This window comes from Lissotriton helveticus, chromosome 12 (assembly GCF_964261635.1).
Source record: "Lissotriton helveticus chromosome 12, aLisHel1.1, whole genome shotgun sequence".
Taxonomy (NCBI): Eukaryota; Metazoa; Chordata; class Amphibia; order Caudata; family Salamandridae; genus Lissotriton; species Lissotriton helveticus.
In genome coordinates, this window is record NC_136073.1 from 212,435,868 (window position 1) to 212,457,913 (window position 22,046).

Sequence of the window (22,046 nt, forward strand, 5' to 3'; positions counted from 1 at the left end):
TATTGACTGTATTTTGGAAAAAGATTTTGGATCTTGTCTCTGGGGACACATTGGCTCTTAGATTTGAGGTTAACACCATCCAAGATCCAGCTCTGATCCACCCAATATCTGGGCGGCCACTGTCATGCAGATTTCTTAGGGCACTGCACGCCCACACCACTTATGGTTTTAGTTTTCCCAGTCCTTATTGAACTGAATCACAATCACTGGCAACACAAAAGCATTCCAAAATGTGTAGACACTCATATATGGTGGTCATCTTGTAATGGAGTTTATGTTTATTTGAAACCCCATTACAAAATGGCCACGGGGAGTGTGTGCTCTTGCACAATGGCGATTTTGGAAGGATTTGGCTTTGCCACTGCTTGTGTGCAATTCAACAAGCACTTGCAAAGCCAAAACCATGAGCGGTGACTGCGCCCAGCACTGGGTGGTGGAACACTAAGGCAAGAGCCACATTTGACATCTTAGGGGGAATGGGTGGCATAGAGACAGTGATGGGGGGCGAACAAGGAGGTAGGGGCACAACAGTTGAGAGGATAATCCATGGGACTATTTAAAGCTAATGTAACTGTCCACAAAAAGCCATTGCTTTAAGGAACAGTCTTCCCAACCAATTGAAGGTCCATGTCTGTATGCATTAATGTTGTACTCTATTGGTAACATGGGGTCTCTGACAGACAGCTTGTATCCAGGACCTAAAATGGGGACAAAACTGCATTTCCCTTGCTGTTGTACTAGAAACGTTTCAAAAAATTCAGTGTTCACAGTAAGGTTTATTTTCAATAAAAGAGTTGTACACGTCATATAGCAACATCCAATGAAGCCTCCCCTCCTGCCGCTTTCTCATCATGCACCTTTCATCTTGGCAGGCCTCTACAATCCCACATGCATTAAAAATTGCTTTGCTTCCAATAAAGCATGCAAAACAGTATTAGGTCAAAGATAATGGTTGACAATACAACACTGTCAAAATGTAACTTCCTGTCAATAAAATGTATTGGTGTTCCTCACTGACTTCCTGGGGGGAGGGAGAGGGCGTGAGTTCTGTGAACCGAAGAGTTCCATTAGTACATCATGGGACACAGCTGTGAGCACACTCGCCAACACAAGCAAAGCTCCTCCAATGCCTTGCCACCAAACCGTTTAACCACAATGGCATGGCTGCAGACTTCAATATCCACGCTCCAACAGTTCCTGGGTTGCAGGGCCAACATCACTGGCGTCTTTAATGAAGCACTTGTCCTCATCACTCATCTATCATGATCTGAATGCCTTTTGATTTTGGATTTTTTGTTTTTGCTATCCATTTCTGGTTTCAACACACAAACACATGCAGACACCCCTGCAATAGTTTTAGGGAGGTCTGTCCCTTTTAACCATTTTTTCTTCTCACTGTCGTACACCTGTACAATTTTGGAAAAGACGGTTGTCTCCCAGCTGTAGCCTCCAAGAACATAAATCTTCCCATCCCATACTGCCACTCCTGATTCGCTGTTTGGGTTAAACAGGGGAGCCACCCTTGTCCATTGGTCGCAGTGAGGGCTGTAAGACTCCACAGCCAGGATGTCGAAGCGTTCCATGGATTCAACACTGTCATCACTGCCGCCGATTGCATAGATGCTGTCCTCAAGCGTGCACATGCTGTGCCAGCCACGCGCTGTGATCATGGGCCTTTTTTCTTCCCATATGTCTGTTCGGCAATCGTAGCAAAGAAGATTTTTCCGGTAAGGGCCAATTTGGTAATCATGGCCGCCGGATATATAGATACACTCATTATAGGTTGAACCAGCATGACCATAGGTGAACCTGGAAAAAAAAGAAATGGGACATGTTTATAAATTGGTGTTATTACTTATTTGTAGCCAGATTTACTTTTTGTTGTTCAGAATGCTTACATTTAGGTGCCTGAAATATAACTGTGGTGCGAACAATTAACATAGTTTAATACCTTCTGAAGTGACTGTAGCAATAATTCTGCCTAGAGGGCAATAACACTTAAATAGACCTGTGGTGAGATAAATTCTTGTTACCAAAATTAGTTGCAAGAATGAAATGCCTGCAGTGAATAGAGAGATAGGGCCAGATGTACAAACATAAGGAATAACGATTTCGTAATTAGGAAATCGGTATTCCTAATGTATAAACTCATTGAGTTTTATTTAGTGATTACAAACTGACCTACGTCATGAATATTAAAGAGGTAGGTCGCAGTTTGCGAACCATTAGGAATCACAGCCAGCTTTTTCATAAAACAACCTTTTATAAAAAAAAAATTTTATGCAGCCCATTTTACTTGAAGTAAAACGTGACGTGTTAAGAAAAATTAAACCTTGAAGTTACATTTTTTAAGAGCAGGACCGTGGGACCACTGCCTGCTCTTAAAAAATATAATTTACTTTCACAAAGGGGAAGGGGTCCCTTAGGGATGCCTTCGCAAATGGGTTACCAACAGTTTTAAATTGGTAGTGAAGTATTACTGTTTTGCGACTGGAATATGGTCATAAAACAGTAATACATACCATACTGATTCAGTATTGGAAGGGATGCCCTAAACACACTCCTTCTTATTACTGAATTACAAATGCTTTGAGCATTTTGTACATTTGAAAACGCATTTTTCCAGTCGTAAAGCGACTGCAAAAATGCTTTGTGCATCTGGTCCTAATGCTTTGTGGTATAGGGATATAAATTACGTAAGTTTAATATTGTGCATAGCATTGGCAGTTTGCCCATGACATGGATTATTAAAGGGGGGTTTTCCCTAAGAATGATCGGTAGAGTTTTGACCACATATTGTGCCCATTCACAGGTGGGTGCAGCGATACATTTCTACAATGAGCAGGTGGACTGTAATGAGTGTAATGTTCAATAGCCAACTGGTGTTCATTCTGTCAGGAGTGAGACACAAGTCAATGCAAGGCAACACTAGTCCTTCAGTGTAATTTACTAAGCCCGCCAGGAGCGATTTGCACCACCTTGAGTGACTTTGTAAATAAATGTAACGCAACGCTGCAGATGAGCAGATTGGGACACGAACATGAAATTAGAAATCTATACTACTATTATAAAGGAAGAACTTTGAACCTTTGAGGCGGGTAAACTCGGGAGCCACAGCGCCAATCCACACACCCGATACATCTTTGTAACCGTCAGGGTGTGCAGATGGACATAGGCTATATAAACGTAATAAATATACGTTATTTAAAAAATTTACCGAAAAAAAAGTAGTCCCTTGGAAGAAGCGCCGGCCGCGACGTGCGTGGCTGACGTGAGGTGCGCGGGGAGGAGCGGCGTCCAGGAGCGCGAGGAGGACCGGCGGACATGGCGCGGGGAGGAGCGGTGAGGAGCGGCGGACAGGCGGTGAGGAGCGGCAGACAGGCGGGGAGGAGCAGTGAGTGGCGGATGAGGTAGGTTATTTATTTATTTATTTAGGAGCGGTGAGCGGTGGAAAAATGAAGCAAAAATGAAAATCGTGAGCAAGAGGAAGCAAACGGAGCATTACAAAAGTGAGTCAAACGCTGCATTACTGGAGGAAAAAGTTACGCGTGCAGGTTACAAAAGCGTAGAAAGTAAACATAGAGGTATAGAAGGCAAAAGTGACGTGTGCAGGTAGCAAGAGGAAGCAAACGGAGCATTAAAAAAGTGAGCCAAACGCTGCATTACGGGAGGAAAAAGTTACGTGTGCAGGTTACAAAAGCGTAGAAAGTAAACATAGAGGTATAGGAGGAAAAAGCGACGTGTGCAGGTGGCAAGAGGAAGCAAACGGAGCATTAAAAAAGTGAGCGAAACGGTGCATTACAGGAGGAAAAAGTTACGTGTGCAGGTTACAAAAGCGTAGAAAGTAAACATCGAGGTATAGGAGGAAAAAGTGATGTGTGCAGGTAGCAAGAGGAAGCAAACGGAGCATTAAAAAAGTGAGCCAACGGTGCATTACAGGAGGATAAAGTTACGTGTGCAGGTTACAAAAGCGTACAAAGTAAACATGCAGGTATAATACTGCAATATATGGAGGAAGGCTCCTGGGGACCCACGGACAACGTCGGGGCGGGCGGGGGCCCTGAAGCCTAATTGCTCCCGGACAACGTCGGGACGAGCTGCTATGCTCATGATAAATCGAACAGTCGAGAAGAAAATAAGTAATAAAGAAACTTCAGATTGCTTATTTTAACAATGCTAATTGAGACAGGGAACAAAGTGGAAATTGATCAAATGGGACATATTACAATAAACTAAAATTATGTTTGAATAATCACAGTTATGATATGGCACTGAGCCAAAAATTTGAAGAATGGGAGAAGCCATATGTTCAAGAAGAGGTTTTTGAAATTCACTAAGCCTGATGAGCTTGGGATCCAACAATGGATCAATGCAAAGCAGAACGATTCTGGGCAATGAACTGTAGAAAGAGAAAAACATCTCGAGTTGAACATACTTGTGATTATGAAACTAAGATCCAGCAATATCAGTGTTAATGTACTATGATATTACGATGTATTAACACCATTCCCTGAGCAAATGTCAAAGTACACTCACAAACTATTCATGATATTTTGTGTTAAGTTATATTTGGCAAGGAGGTTTTAATTGAGAGTGTAAAAACTACTCATCCCAAAAAGCCTCATAACAGGTCTAGTGGGTATGCTTGTATAAACAGAGAAATGGTGGAAGGACTCACCTATCGTGATCAAGACTTTTCAATCGAAATGCGTTGGTGCTTTGTGGTGTGATTAATAAGCTTTGAAAAAGAAACTCCTGGAGTGAGGCACAATTCTTTGTTGATGGTTAATATATATAAATATCAAGAACAGTCAGGGAGACAGCTTTTATTTTTTTCCATTATGCACAGCATAGATCTCTACCAGTGGAATGTAAATTTACGTTTCTAATTGAAACATTTGTTGTGGCTGAAGACTGATATTAAGAGATTTCAGAAGTTCACAAACTGTTCCTGGACCCGCATTGTTGAAAAAAAAAATCTTATGGGGATAAGCGGGCCACAGCTCTAAGGCTCAAGAAGCATACCAGGGTGGACTGAGCTCTCAACCAAGGAGACACATTTAAATTGACCTTATTGTTTCACAAACCAATAAGGAGGTTCTTGAAGAAGCTCAAGAACTATTATGAATCTAAACATAAATAAATAAAAAGAGGAAAAAAAATACACAAAAACTAAACTACTGCCAAAAAGGTATCCGAGTTTGGGGGGCCACCTCGGTAGAGATTGCTATGCATGATGAAGTACTATGTATAGCATGCTCTAGCGCGAAGAGGACTTAGTGCAAAGCATTGATGAAGTTCCGTCGCACAAAGATGGTGACCGTGTATAGCGGATTCTGATGAGGATCAAAAGTTGGACACATGGTATGTCTGTAGGCCACTGCTAGACTAATTTAGGAGACAGGCACCCCAGCTGAAGAAAGTTCTCTATCTAGTGCAGGTTAGGGCCTTTTCTCCTGAGCAATAACATAACTTGAACATTACTGGCTCTACAAGTCATTTAACAAATGCAATTTTAATAATCAGAAGTGTGAAATCCCCAGGAGAATTGTGTTTACATTCAACTCCAAAAACATCTGAGGAGTTTGCGTTCCCTAAAAAGGCCATTGAGTTCATTGTTTGCCAGTATACATTCAAGACATTACTATTTGATCATTTGGTCCGTCCACGAGTATACACAAATAGAATGTTGAGACTATGTAAAGTCTGAACACAGAACTTATACATTTATTTGATATCATGAATACATCTATTGGGTCGTATATGCCACAATATTCCATATTGGGTTTTTGGTGTGATCTTTAAAAGAGAGCTGATTCTTGCGAGGCCTGAGAAGACAGAAGGAGCACCACGAATTGCTGCAATACTTGTTGTTCTTATGTTTATAATTACATATACAAACACCACCTCAGGGCATCTGAGCAGTGAAACTGAACCTGAGGGAACCAGAGAGGGAATCCACAGCGGAAGAAGAGTCTTGATGCCCCTCCTGTTCCAAAGGGCCACAGCATGAAAGAATATATTCTTACCTCAACGTCAACTATGCCTAAAGGGGAGATCAGCGGTAAGATCTTTGTGACTGAAGGTTAGCAATCTGGTAGGATGGTAAAAATTATATTTGCATTACATATTTCTATGTTCAATGTGAAATGGATACAATACCGTCCTTGATTTGGGTCTTTGAGGGTCACGAATAATAGGCAATGGAAATACATTTAACAATACGTGCACCTTAATTTTGCAGCCCATGTAGCCAGCTGAAGCGATATAGCGATAGGTCATGATACACAGTATTACAATAAAGTTTTGTCCCACAGTTACAAAACCATAACCAGCCTGATCAATTTCAGAAGGTTTGATGTGGAATTCACAATGGAACTGACTTGTGCTGTGTGTATGTTCCCAGAGCCTGATCTCTCAAATTAAAATTAGCCCGAACATTATCATTACTTTCACATTAATCTTAGGTATTTCTACCTGTACCCTTAGCTTTTTTAATCCCAGAAATACAATTTTCCCCACATATTCATTGCCAAAGATAGTTCAATGCATTTACCACCCATTGAAGAATAGCTTTGTCAGAGTTGTACGCCGCCAAGTCATTATCCCAAACCAGCAATGGCCCATTCAGAAGTAACGCAGTGCAGCCAAACTAAGTTATCACACTTGTCAGAATCAACAATGATATGATATATTGCAAGATCACAAATAAATATATCTGTTAATCATGGCTGCCTTTCAGTGGGAATATTAGGGACATTGGTTCTAGGTTATTCTGCCTTAACCTTGCACTTTTGTGATACTGATCATCTGAAACTGACAGCTTGATTCCCGCTTAACATTTGAATGATATTGTTATTGTTAAACACTTGGAGGTTGAGTAGGATACAAGTAATTTGTTCTCCATACATTTTAATGTCACTAATAAATGTTTTAACTGAATTTAAACTAAATGTAACACTTTCTTTACAAAAACACATGCTATGCATGTTTTACAATTATTAAGAAATACTTTATAACCTAACACTCCCACTTAATCTTGAGCCTTAACCCCATCTTTGACCTTAGAACGAATCCTTGACCCTAGACTGAACCCCAGATCTAACGTAAGCCACCTTTTGTACATCAATTTACCTGACCTTAATTTAACCCTAACTTGACCCTTACATCGAATTTTACTGAACCACACTCTATTCCTAATGAAAAAATCAGAGCCTTATTGTTACCCTGACCTTATTGTTACCATGTGACCTAACCACCAAAGTTTGTCTTTAAGTCTTACCCTGACAACATTTTAATATTTTCCCTAAGCTTGACATTTCACTTAATCTAACTCCATCTCTGACCCTCTTCTTCCTAAACTCTAAGCCTGAACCCAGCCCATCCTTCACACCAGTCTTGACCATGTCTATCACTTTATCTGAATGTTGATTAAACAACTTCTGTGATCTTCTTTTTTTATTGAAATGATTTAAGAAATTGGTGGGGTGGTTGCCTTGAGGCCAGGAATTTTTTTTAATGTTTAGGAAGGACAGGTACTGGAGAGAGGATGGCTTGGGTGGGTGAATGCACAATAAGTTTATTTTTCAGTCAGGATAGGTGGACTTTACAAGATGGTGAGAATGAGAGGCAGGAGGCCAGAAATTATTTTTAGACTGGTGGAGGGTGGCATGGGAGGATAGCAGGATACCAGGTGCTGTTTTTAAAAGTATAATGGTAGAGGGGAGAAAGGGCAAAAGGTTGGTGGGGTGAGCGGAAAGAGCCAATGTTTAATATATGGATTCAGAGTGGACTTAGCCTTTTTGGGAGCCTTTTTGTGTATGGTTCCTGCAAAACTCCTTTACTCCTGCACAGCAGATGGCTGCAAGGGGAGATGAAATGGAGAGGCATAACATTTAAAGATGGGCAATTGTGCATTAAAGGGATGTTTCTTACATCAATTTTCCGAGTGATATTAGACAACCCGAGCTTTCCTCTAGTCAGCCTATTAAAGGTCACTCAGATCCCTTTGGTGAAAACCATCCACTGGATTCACAGTTACTCGTCCATATGTCTGTATTAAGCTCTGCTGCCAGCAAGGACACTGCTTTGCAGGCCTGTGCTTTAATTAGTTAGTGACTTCTGGATGGGAATGGACTAACAATGCTTTACATCATTTGTCAGGTTGGTTCAGTTACATTTTCTGCCACTACGACCCACCTAAACGATCAATTTTAAGGCGCAGTCAATGATTCAACAATTTAACCATTTGAAGATGGCACTAATATTGCTATGATAACATCTTTGAATCTGCTATCTTTTTTTAAGTTATCCTTTAGTATGTCAGGCTATATGTTATTTACTCCTGATCCAATCATTGTCAATTGCCCATGAAGATGCGATTCGGACTGTCCTTGAAAAAAGATCAATACCGCTGGTGAGAGGTGGATGATTCTGCTGGTTTTTGTACCTGGTTTATTGGTACATCTGATAATGCTTCTCACTTACTGTTCACATGCCATTTTTAACCTACAGCAAGTAGACACCATCTGCACTTTAATAAAAAGCAAGTGCAAAAATACCTCTATTGCCCTACAATGATGTGCATACTAAGTCTGTAAGAGATATGTTCAAAGCAAAGAGTGATGCACTGTGGCTTTATTTTGGGACATTTGCTTATTTATTTTTTATTTTTTGCAGAGTTTTATATAGCGCGAACTAGACCCGAACCGAATCAGGTATCAGAGCGCTTTACATAGCACCAGTTATGTTACATGAGGACGGACACACATTCATTTTAGGCATGGGGAGATTACGTGATTTGCCCAGAATCACAGGAGGTTTTGGCGTCGTTACCGAGACTCGAACCCAGATCCCCAGGTCCGAGGTCGAGCGCCCTAGCCGTTTGGCCAACTCCTCTATTTAAAAAGAGGTTCTTATATCAATAGAAATGTAATAGTAAAGTATTATTTTACCTAATGGTTCTATGGAACTATGATCTAATAATAGAAATAATAGAGGTGGCGAGCAACTAAAGGCTTGATCCTTACTCGATCAGATAGCTCGTAACCTCTAGAAATCTCGGCCGTTAAACAAGCCAAGCCTCATTGCAGTTTCTGCCTCTATTACCTCTAGCATGCTTTCAAGTTATTGTTAAAGCCGCCTAGGTTCATCACAGTCACTTTGCATTTTGATGATGGGTACTCAAAGTGCAAAACCATTGTAGCGCTTGACAGCGCTATCTGCTGCACCTAGGGGGACCCCAGTTTAGCAGTCTTGCAGTACTTGGAAGGACATACCTCACAAAGTAGGATACAACAATACATGAACTGCATTGCTTCTCCTGTACTAGACACGACCTTTCTTGCATGGCCTTGCTCAAGGCTGTAGCTGCCACCTAGACAATTGCCACAAATTTGCAGGTGGGACAAGAGAGCAGATAGAGGCAAGAGGTAGAGCAGAAACAGAGAGAGATAGAGATGAAGAGAAAGAAGAAAAGAAGGAGGCAAGCAAAAGAAAGAAAGCATGAAAGAGACAAGCATTGGCAAAGCCAATAGATCGTGCCTAAGTGAGATCTATTGGCTTCACCAATGTTTTTCAGTTATGTTGCAGCATGGCTGAAAGTAAAGAAAAAAAGCTATATAGCACAGCCAGTGTTGACCGCGTCATAATGTTTTTTTTATTTTATTTACTTTCAGCCATGATGCATTGAAGCCAGCGCTGCTGTACAATATGGCTAAAAAAACATTGACGAAGTCAATAGGTCTCGGATAGGCGAGACCTATTGCTTTTGCCAATGCTTCTTTCTCCTTGGTGTCCATGACTGTGATACCCATGCTTTAGAAATAATTCCTCATCGGTCATCCACTCATGGACATCCAGGTCTGGAGGAGACAGGGGTTTTACTCTCTGCTGTCTCCTTGCCCTTGAAAGGAACAGGGAAGGAGGCGGCGTATGATAAACTTTCCCTGAGCTCCTGCCAGCTCAAGCGAGCTCCTGTTGCAGCTTCTTACAGTTAATAAAGGCTGTGGCAGGTGGAGGTTAACAACATCTGATCCATGCCCGCTGAAAGCACAGATTGCGACAGTTGTTCCTGCAGCATCGGGACACGCTGTATCGAAATAAATCAGGCACAGGATGCTGGAGACGCTCCTACAGCCTTGGGGCATAGAGTGTCCAGGTAGAGGTAAGGTGGGGGCTCACAATCACACAGCAGTTCCTGCTCTGTCCAGGAAATGCCATCAAACCACAGCAGCTCATGCGGTTTTAAGGCCAACAGGCTATACAATGCCACAATAGTCCCTAATGTATCCAGGCTGGATGGTTGGACACAGGGTGATGTCAAAGTGAATGCACCCTGGCACAGCAGTCCCTGAAGCTCCTTCACATGCAGTGTCCATGACACCTTGACATGCCTCCTCCATGGGGAGAGCAATCTGCATTCCTCCCTGTAAACCTTTCACTTTGAAATCAGCCCAAAGCATATTAAACACCAGGCTCCCTCGAAAGACACAGCCTGACATTTGACCTCAGCCTTTGAATGCACAGTAAATGTGACGAGATAAGAACAAGATTTACAGGCCTGTTTACAGATAGGGAGCCCTTGGAAGGATACTGGTAAATAAGGTTTTGGCATGGGAGGGATGAAGTGAACCTGGAGAGCTTAAGCCAGCAAATGAAAAGGTGAGGCAAATAATGGGCAGAATGCATTTCCAGGTCAACTACTGAAACTCCCCAATATGTCTTTAGCATACCACACAGCTGTGCTACCTGGTAGGCTGTAACCTAAAAACAAGATAGGGATCATGAGTGGCAGAATCAGAAAGAGGTGGCATTGTGATGAAGAAGAAAAAATGATAGATGGAGTAAGCCTAAAAAAATGTAAATGAGAGAGAGAGAGAGAGAGAGTGTATGAATTAGAGTGAGTGAGTGGATATCAGCATATGTGGTGGGGATGCTGAGTAAACAGAAGATGTGGAGCAATCTTAGAGGATGACTAGCCCTTACAGTCATGCAACCTGGAAAGTCTTTGCTGTTTGATGTTTTAGCTTATTGTGGGGATTTCAGAGCCCAGCAGGAGCCTTGACTTGGCTCTTTCCATAAATTCTCTGGCTTGCCCATTTTTCTCAGAACACCTAATTTCCAGCAGTATATTACCTTGGCAATCCTGCTACATAGGACCAAGTGTCCTCACGAGGACAGTAGATCTCAACTGACGAGAGTGCTCCGTTTTCATTCCTTCCACCAACAGCAACCAGTTTATCTGCCAGGGATGCAAGATAGAAATCCACACGACGCTGATTCATTGAAGCCACCTGCAACAACAATTGGGATACAGTTCTTTATACACCAGTAGGGGGTGGTTCATGGTATTGGGACACTAACAAATGAATGCTCAAAATGGTTTATGCCTTCAACTTTAGAAGTCATGAATTTGGTGTTATTACTGCCAGATTCTCACCAACACTGATTACATCTCTGTTTCAGAGTATGAAAAGGCACGCTTTGCCTGCAAGTAGAACACTGACAGCCTCCTAATATACAAGAACCCCTCCCCACCAGTACCTCCCATCAAGGTCCACCCTCCCCACCTGCAACTACAACCACTTGTGCCTTCTGAGTTTAGCCAATTGACTCCCACTACATTCAAGGAAGCATAACCTGCCAAGGACCTGCATCTAAAGATGGACTTAGTCCGAAACACCTGTAATGCATATTCTTGGGTTCTCTGGATGCTTAATGAGATTTTGAGATATACTCTACCTGTCTAGTGAAGAGGTGGCTGTCAAGAAAACAAAGATTCCAAACATGAAAATGTGAGTTGCTTGTTTTATTTTTTACCCTTGAGATTTGACCTCATGAAATCAAGGTGCATAGGTTTAAGGTGTGTATGGTATGTTGTTTGACTTTACCAAGGTCCTAAACTGCAGGGAGGAACTTTCTTCATCCCACACTAAAATTAATGTGATCCTTTTAGAGGAATTGTGTACAAGGGGATAGCCTATATTTGCTTAATGGCACAAGGTAGCAATTTGCAGTTACCCCGATTTCTTTTCTGGGATCCAGATATGTTGTACATTTCCCCAAAAAAGTGCCTTTACCTGGAACAGTAATGAGGACTAACATTGGTTGAGGAACTAGTATGACAAAGCCCAAGATGGGAGAAGTGGTGAAAATTGGTGGAATGTTTGCATTAATCCCAGTCAAAACTTGGAGGCAGCCCGAGTAATTACTAAATTGCTGAGATTAATTTAAACATACCACCCATCACTTTTTTGTCCTTCTAGGATATTCAGAATATCCACATATGATAAATCTACATACAACCACTTTATTTGAAAATAATTTGCTTAGTCAGTGGTTGTCCTGAAAATGAGGCAGGGAGTGAACCCTAGTGGACCTACATTGCACATCCCTGGTTGTTACCTACTTGATTAGAAATCAAGTTGGAGAAACACTACCTAGAAAATCCAGACTGATAAAACTCCAGATCAGTTAAAATCCAACCAAGGTTCTAGCTGTCTATCTACCTATCTAGCCACACACACATATATATGTTCACTCTTCAGTTCTAACTTGCCATTGAAAATGAGTTCAAGTTCTTCGATGCACTCGTGTTTTTATAATTTATATGTATTTTTGTCCAGTTTCTAGGCGTGCTACTTCATCCACGCGCTTTGTCTAGAAGCGCTATTCGAAATATGAGAAAAGGCCATTTCTTTTTCTTTTCTTGATAATGTTGATGCAGTTCAATGAGCCTGCACAAAACATTCCACAAAAAGTTAATCTGATTCAAGATGAACAATTGAATGGCCAGAGTAATGTCAGCACACTCCTGTTAAAAATTACAAGGAGGTGTCCAAAAAATCTTTAGTCGTCTTTAAACGGGTGCTCAGTAAAGGGAGGGCGAAGAATACCCCAAAGCTTCTACTACAGTAGAATGCACACCCAACCATAACATCAGAGAGTCTTTATTGTGCGTAAAGACAAATCTTCTTTTATTCCCAAGTTCTCTAATGGAGCATGTTCTACCCAGCCAATGCACGTCTCGTCACCGGGCAGTGACCCAATGACTTTGCCAGGGCTAGACAAATTGTATACAAATATACAATAAACCCATTTGGATCGAGCAATCCTTTGGGTATAAGTGGTAACCTTCATCTTAAGGCGTGAAGTGAATATAACCAAAGAGTCTTCATCCGTAGTGTTCTATAAAAGTTTAAAAAATACAGTGACAGTGTATGTGATAAACTGTAGTGAGCGTAGACATATACAGAGATTGTTTTGAATAAGCAAGACTCCAATTTGTTAATCTAATTACAGTAACATTGATGTAACAAAGTATCATAGGCATTAGAGAAGCAAAGTAACATTCGAAGCAATACGAACAGTCTATACTGTGCAAAGGAGCCCGAAACAAGAAATACTGTAATAATACTGGGAGACTGACTGACCAGATCTACTGAACTCCATTGGACCACCATAAAGTGATAATAGCACGTACGACAAAGATAATGACAGCAATCTCATCCCATTTTTGTGGCCAATCTGCCCTAATCAGGGTCATGAGATCGGCACAGGATACGGTGGCCATGAATAATAGGTATATAAAAAGCACCCAAACTTTCGGAGATTCTAAGAAACGTTACTATTGTGGTGAGAGTGCAAATTGCTAAATTAGACTTATTCGAAAATGGTTTGGTCCAGTACAAGTTGTGAACGTAAAATTCACACAGTGACCATAAAACTTATTAACTTATCAACTACTGTAATATATCATGCTAACCCCTCTAATAAAGGGAACTAATGTGTGGAAATCCGTGCTCCCTTTTATCACAGCAAATAGATTGTTGCTCAGCAAAAAGTACTTTCTAAAAACTGGCTGTAAAACAAGTCAGCCTGTGCAATGGCATGCAAGGCATAAGCTCCAAAATATAAAAGAAAAGAAAAAGGTGAGGAGAATGTAACTTGCAGCCACCATTGTGGTACATCTAAGGGATAAGTACTTACAGTGGGAATGGCATCCAGTCTTGTGTCTAAGTGAGGAGGTATCATGTGTGTCAGCATGCAGCATTGGCGCCATGTTGGCTGTTAATAAATCAAATATCAGTGAAGTAAAACGAGGACTAAATATGTGATGTGTTCGTATCAATGGAATGGAGGCATATTTTGTAATGGAGTATAGTAGGTAAATCTGTAACTCCAAGATGGCGTGTAAGAGAGGAGTTAATGAAAGGAAAAGGCATGGTAAATGAAGCACTGTGATGAATTATAACATTATTGTACAAATGAGAAAGGTAGCAAGAGTAAATGTGTAATGATCAAGGCTGGACAGGTCATATTTAGGTTGCTAAGTTAGTCACAGGTTGGATCCTTATCCGCCTTTGGGGATTTGATCAATTGAAATGTGCACGAAGCACACAAAAAGAACATTTCAGAAAACAGTCCTTTGTGCCTAATAAAACAATAGTGTATAGTATGAACAGGAAGGCTGTCATGTCTTACCTGATATATAATATCAAGGAAACAATTAACGAACTTACCTAGATTTAAATAGACATATCAAGAATATACTAACCCTCGAATCAGTCCATAAAAAGGTTGGCATATGAGAAGGCAAATCTGGAACCTACTGCAGTCCCATGAAGTAGATGAAAACACTCTGTTAAATAGAAATGTGTTGTTGTATGGGATGACCCTGGCAATCTCTAGCAACATGTTGGTATGTTTGCTAAAATGTGCTGATTGTTTGTTAAGAAAGCATATTGGCATCTTTGCTAATATTTGCTGATTGTTAAGAAAGCAGGTTGGTATCTTTGCTAACATTTTCTGATTGTTAAGTAAGCAGATTGGCATCTTTGCTAACCTTTGCTGATTGTTTGTTAAGAAAGCATCTCCCAGCTCTCTATTGGTGTGTAATGTTGTGTACACAGCACTACTACTTCAAATGTGACTAATGTCATTCCTTCTTCCCATGTCAAATCACAAATCATGCTAAGTATATGCAGTGCATTATAAATGTAGGATGGCAAGCTTACAACAAATGTTCTTAAAAAGATATGCACGTATTCAGGAAGCTTTTCTGTTGGTGCATGACTTCCCAAAATAGCCTTCCTGGTGGAAAGGGTGCTTTCTTATGTATTTTCGGTAATGTTTAGAGGTATAGAAACCCAGGCTTATCAGCCTTCAAGTACATGTATTCCATGTCTTTTAGAAGTCACAGGTTGTGCCATTGCTTCAATTTCATATTGATTTCTCTGGCACTGCTACAGGTAAGGGTGTTGTCTGACCTGAAGTAGCATGCCTGTTCGGTTCGGCATGGCAGGTTTCGTGCAGATTATCCAAGTGGCTCCAAAAAACGGAGAGGGTATCAAAAAGGTACAGTCACATTTAACCTCCTTAGCATTTTTTGCTCTCTGATACAGAAAAAAGAGGGAAGAGAATAACATCAAACTTGGCATAAAAGTAGAACTATACTCAAAAAAGTGGCTTTTCTTGGTTTGCTTTAAATACATTACGAAGTTTTAAGAAATTTGTGTTTTTTTGTCTGTTATTTTTTTTACTGGGCTCGAAGAGATTAAAACATAGAGCTATCTGGATCTTTAATTAACAGATCTTTCACTGATTTGCAAATCACAAAGGATTCACAAGTCTCTATAAAAATAGCAAAGGAACCCTTATGGAAAAGGGAGCTTTTTCTCCTGTCATCCATTGCGGATTCACAAATCTGGCTGTGCAGTCGCATATCCTCTACATGATGTACCGAGCATCTTGTCTGGAAAAATAAAAACAAAAAGGGGATAATGTCCGAGTGATTGTCACCGAGCACTACAGCTGTACTTGGCCAATGGATCAAATATTAAACTAACTAAATACACTCGCCCAATTATTAAAGATTGCGTCTTGGAATCGCGATTCTTTGAATCTGATGTGGGGCAGTGTCAGCTAATCAGTAGCCAATCATCCTAAGCCTTCCTTTAAATAATGATCAGTTGCACCTCCTCTTCATTACAACACCTACAAGTTGACTGTATCATATTATATATCATACCGCATATTTCTAGAATTATTTTTTTTCTTTTCAGTTGAACAAAGAACCACATACAAAGTCAGAGTTCTGGGCTCTGTTTAACAAAAAAAAGTGGCAACCCCAAATATGGATTATTTGTTGAAAGGCCACCCCTATGAAATGTTACCACCTAATTTATGCAGTGGAATCATGTTTTGAGTCAAGAGTCGGTGAATTAGATGCATTTGGTGACTCTACAATAATTATGGCCTCTAGGCACTCATAGCACATCTGCCAGTGCCTTATTTGCTCACCTATATTTGACCTTCTTTTGTGGGGTACTCATGCAAAAGCAGCTACCCTTTCAATTATTCACAGCTATCCCTGCTCACAAGTATTTCGTTTACTATAAACATACTGCATGAGTTGGTTACCAAATGCACCGGCTACCACCACACAATGAGGACAATTTAGTGACATTGTTATGATATCTAAACTTTTGCCACTGCAGAGAGCCTTAGGACATCTCACCTTTGTCCATTGGTTCCAGCGTGGATCATAACGGTACAGCATATTAGAAGCAGCATCTCCACCATTGTCACGTGAAAAACTTCCACCTGCGACAAAGATGAAGTCGCCCAACACAGTGACACAGTGATGACTCCTCCTGGCAGGCAGCTGGGTTTCAGACACCCATGTTCCCCTCCTGGGGTCCAAGAAGCAGGCAGCATCACTCAGCTCAAGACACCTTTCTGAAACCTCTCCTCCTACAAAGAGCAGCCTATTTCCATTGGCACGGAGGGCGCTTCGCCTGTTTTGGAGCACAGGCTGGGCACTGATGCTGTTGTGATAGTGGATGGCCTCGTCAATGAACATCTGGCACTCTTCTTGTTGGGGGAGGAGGGGACACACTGCGGGCTTAACCCGATTAAGCAGATCGCTCTTGGGTATCAAGGCAAAGCGAATGTTTTGTAAGACACTGCAGGCTTCTTTAGCTCTCTCTGGACAATGGGTCAGCCACTGCAAGGCAGCTTGCAACAGATCGTGCTCCAACTCCTGCTGGACATGGTCACTGTCAAGGTACAGGCAAAGCTTTTCGACATGAATGTTATGCAGGAAGTTGGGAGTAAAGGACAATGTTCCAAAGTTTTTCAAGATAAAGGAGTCGATATAAGAATCCAGGCGTTCCAGACTGTAAATTGAGGCCAGCTCTTGCAGGTATAGGTAGTTCTCTTCGTTGAGCTCTTTCTCCAGGTACTCACAGCACAAGTCAACCACTTTCCAAATCTGGAGAAGGTGAGCTGTCTCCAGAATATAGTCAATGTTGCCACCATCCAGCAGGAGCTCATTGCTGTACAGAAAGTCCAACACCGCTTTGAGTCCGATGGAGGACGTGCCCACCAGTTCCACTTCTTTCTGGTAGGTTTCCCTCATGCCAATTGTGAACATGGAGTGGAAATAATCGCTGCATATTGCCAAGATGTTCCGGTGTGCGGGAAATCTCTCATCTTCTGCTACCAACACAACGTCACAGAACAGACCCACCAGCCGTTGTTCGTTTAGGCCACGGAGAACCAGGTCAGAATGTTCAATCCACTTATATGCCTGAAAAGAAAGTTGAAATTTAAGTGAAACACTGGTTCTTTGGCCTCATTGTCAATAGTTGCTATTGCCTTCACTTGTTTCACTGGGTGCATGAGTACCAAAGCCCTAGCTTCCAGGTCAGCAAAGTAACTCTAAGGGTCTATTCTCTTTCTATTTGACTTCCTTGACCAACAAAATGGTGAGGAGAAGTAGAAAGTCTACATGAATTAGTACTGCATAGGAGTCAGGAGCCAAATACTTTACTAGTACCTTTGGCTCTGGACAGACTACAACTACAACAATAAAAAAAGAAATGACAACTAGAGGGAAAATAAGGAGTGTAACCTGTGGAGTTTGCAGATCTAATGACAACACTACCTCTGGTTCAAATACATGGCGATCTTTTAGCGACTCAAGTATGTTGCATTAGGACAATGGTTTGGGGAAATTCCAAATTACAGAGTTTGTTTTACTTACTATTCGAGTTTCGATCCAATTTGACACACGTCAGGTTGAGATCCCGGTATCTACAAAAAAGTTTTCCTCAATCGCTATTCCTTAAGGGCAACCCATAATATAACTCTTTGTAGTGTTCCACTGTGCTCAAGCTAATTGTTGCTCATTTTGGGTACTTGCGCTACAGTCTCGCCGAGGTGCAATCATGATCAACTATAATGGTGGCAAAGAGCTTTTACTTTTGCAGGGGCTTGTTGCTGTTTGTAAACAGCTAGTCAGCATCCATAAAGGTGGCATTCCCTGACTTAATTCACTCATCTGGACCTGATAAACTTAGGAGACATGCCAGATTCTGATATTACATTCGAACAAGCCCACGCCTTTCTAGTTATCTGGCTTGCAGAAACAAGTATTGTTTTGGGGGATGTGCCCATTGATGCCAGAAGTAATTGTAACAATGGCATGTGAAGCCGGTATATAGGTTGAATTGTTGCTTGTATCATGTTATTACAGTTTGAAACCCTACCACCAAGTGACTATTTTTCTGATGTCCGAGCCCTGGAGCTGCCAACATCTAGAACACTTATCTAAAGCATCAATGGTAAATCACACACCTTCGATGATTCACTGATCTTGTGTGGACGCACCACTCGCAAGTGTCGAGGTCCTTCCATTGTAACGTTTCCTATGAAAAGAAAGCAAAGATTAGTTATTCTTGAATTGGTTGAATGTATAGTCCCTTACTAAAGGGCATGATGCTGAATTTGCATTGTGAGGAAGCAGGTGGAATGCTGTTTCACAATGAAAAGAGGAAAACAGGCTGCTCTTATGATAGGTGCGAAAAGTGCCCAAGACACATTTTGGGATATATCAAAGGCACAACCCAGTGAAGCATAGTTAAATCTAGTATTGCCTAGAATAATATGCAGATTGGTAAAATCACTCTGATATAAGATTGGCATAGTATAAGGCAGCCTTTTCCTTTATTTTCCAAAATGTTATTAGGAAAACTAGCATGTCAAAACATTAACGTATATTTTACAACATAAATCTGTATTAGTTGCACGAAGGGACTAATATTGGGTATCCTCTTATTAGGAGGTTTATTGAGCTATGAAAAAATTACTTTTCATTGTTATCAGATCTTATAGCTAAATGGATATTTGTTATCCTGATTACTTCTGTTGTTGGTATCTCAGGGTCTAGTCCAATCGTGAATGGAGGGTTGTACTCCCTACCCTTCTGCAAAGGTAACAGTGGGGTGGAGAGGAGCTATGACCTTAGGACAAGAGCAGCACATAGTCATATTAAGGTAGAGAATGAGGCACAGCTGTTTGTGTGACGTGGAATACAGTACGGAAATGAAAGAGAAGAGGCAGTCATATGAGGTAACGTGCTGACACAGGAGATCGTTCAGGTAATGCGGACTAAATAACCACTGATCACTGATACTGATACTGGCTGAAGAACCACTAATAATGCAGGTTGGAGAGAAGATGGACCATAGAAATGGAAGAAGCTCAAAGCATGGCACTGAAGAAAGACTGTTGGACGGAATGAGGAAAAAGAAAAACTGGGCAATAGCAGACAAGAACCACTGAAACAGTGAATCAAGGTGCTTTCTAGAATGCGTACATGCGTAGTTGTGAAGTGGTGAGTGCTTGTGCAGATATCCTTTTGTATTTTGAGTACTGGAAATGTTCTTCTGTACAGTATTTTCAGTAAGAATCTGTTGTGAGTGACTTGCTTTGGTTGCTATGCATCCTTCCCAGAGTTCCATCCCCTGCTGCTCAGCCAGAGTGTGAGGTGATCTGGAATGTAAAGTGCTGGTGGGACAGAGTGTCAATTGGTTATGGGCTGAGCAGCAGGATGCTGCTCCTGGTTGGGCATAACCATCATCTTACTTACCTAGAACTATTATCCAATAAACCTACCTATAATATACTCTATGGCTTCCAGGCTTTGATTACAACACTGGCTACGAGGACGGGATAGATTATTATCGTAGGGTTAGTTATTTTTTGTAACCACACAAGTACAAAACAATCTGTTCATCCTTAATTGTCATTTAGATTGTTTAATGCATTCAAGTTTGGCACACAGGAAATATTCCATGCCATAATTTCTAAAGGAACAATGTGTTTTTTTTTTTTTGGTTTTCTATTTTCTTTTCTAACGGAAGTCTTCCTATGCCCGACACTTAAAGTTCACCTATTTAAACCTGAGTTCCATACCCCTGCTGCTCAGCCAGAGTGTGAGGTGATCTGGAATGTTGAGTGTTGGTGGGACAGAGTGCCAGTTGGTTATGGGCTGGGCAGCAGTATGCTGCTCCTGCTGAGGCCTAGATTGTACACTACTCTTAGATCAGGAGGTGAAAGTAACTATGGATGAATATATTAAGGATAATAGCAATGAGGAAACACCAATTCGGATAGTCTGGGATGCTTAAAAGGCTATAATTAGGGGAACCTTAATGAACCTGTCTGCATTTAGGAACAAAAGCGCAATAATCAAAATTAATCAAATAGAATCAGACATTTCGGAACGGACCAAGAAATTGGAGTGAGGGAAGCCTAATCAAGATCAGGAAAGTATTGACAGTGAAATACTGACTAGGAAAACTGAGTTAATCGATATACTAGAGACCAAAATTCGGATGAGGTGGGATGCTAGTGAGCCGTCCAATTACGAATATGGGGAAGGCAGTGGGAAACTGCTTGCTTGGAAACTCCTGACCAATCAGAGTAGGAATAGCATAGTAGCAATTCAGTTAGAGAATCAAGCAAAACAGGCATAGAAGGCAAAGCGCCTCCTAAGATAAACTAGCCCTGATCCATACAGGGCGCTCTGAGCCAGAGTGAGACAGAGAAAACACAGAAAAAACAAGGTAAAGCCTACGGAACAATGATATATCTATCTGTTTATAAGACTGGATACCATTAATTATCCAATCTTGGATTCATCCTTCTCCACACAATTTAATTGAGATAATTATGGATATAGAGTATCTCCAGGTAGAAAGCCATACGCAAAGAGCAATAAATATCAAATGTATGGTTCAACTTTTTCTTTTAATTAAACCACATTAGACCTTAAATATTGGTCTCTTACATTGAACAAAACTGTACACAATTCATATATACAACAAAACACATATACATCTGATTTACATATATATATATATACACTTTTTTTAGAGAACCAAACTCACGGTTCTTGTTGCCCCACTTTTTTTAACAAGGATGTCAAAACATAATTCCTTCACATGACATTCCTTCACTTTAGATCACCAAAACAAAACAAAACAAACACATAGGGAGTATACGAGGTTTAACCATTTTAGACCTCTCTTTAACTAACACTCTCTAAAGTGGTTATTTCAACCACAATACTACTCAAACAGATATCTTGTTTTGGAGTCTTCAAAATCGTGTGTGTCGACGCGTTTCAGCCTCTGTTTGATCCAGGCCTCATCAGGACTACGAGGGCAAATATACTAGAACCCAGGTCCGAATTAACTGTTGCCGAACCTTCTTACTCGGGCACTTTCAATCGAAAAAGCTTCTAATTTGAAATCCTTCAAAATGGGCATTCAACCCCACGGAAAATCAAGCCTCTTGAGTCTTTCTTCGGGTCCTTTAATTATCCACGACGGTAACTAATCCCAAAAACTATTCCCAAAGAGCACTATCACTTGGCTGAGCCAGAGTGAGAGCTTTAAAATCGACTCGATGGATGAACGGAAGCCAGTGGAGATCCCGCAAATACTGTTTCATACTTGATCTTGCTGGAATTTCCAGCAAAACCCTAGCTGCCGCATTCTGTATTGTTTGCAGTCTTTTTAGCTGGTACCCAGGCAAGCTGATGTACAAAGCATTGGCATAGTCAATGCGTGACCGGATGAGAGCACAAGTCACCATTTCCTTAGCTGGCCTGGGTAACAGATGAAGAAACTTTCTGAGCGATTTTAGTGTGCCAAAGCATACCCCCGCAAGCTTCTTTATCTGCATGGAGAACC

At 41.1% G+C, this 22,046-nt stretch overlaps 1 protein-coding gene across 5 annotated transcripts in view; it reads right to left on the reverse strand.

Annotated features, from left to right (window-relative positions):
- Positions 1–756: 756 nt before the first annotated feature.
- The window catches only part of KLHL36 (kelch like family member 36), a 62,851-nt gene continuing 41,561 nt past the window's right edge, over positions 757–22,046 (reverse strand). For all 5 annotated transcript variants that reach the window (XM_078670781.1, XM_078670783.1, XM_078670782.1 and 2 more), the window contains exons 2-5: positions 18,643–18,713; positions 16,520–17,593; positions 11,137–11,294; positions 757–1,809 (exon numbers count right to left, since the gene is read on the reverse strand). In XM_078670781.1, coding sequence (XP_078526907.1) covers positions 1,254–1,809; positions 11,137–11,294; positions 16,520–17,593; positions 18,643–18,713 — 1,859 coding nt within the window. In that variant the 3' untranslated portion in view covers positions 757–1,253. The remainder of the gene's footprint in view (positions 1,810–11,136; positions 11,295–16,519; positions 17,594–18,642; positions 18,714–22,046) is intronic.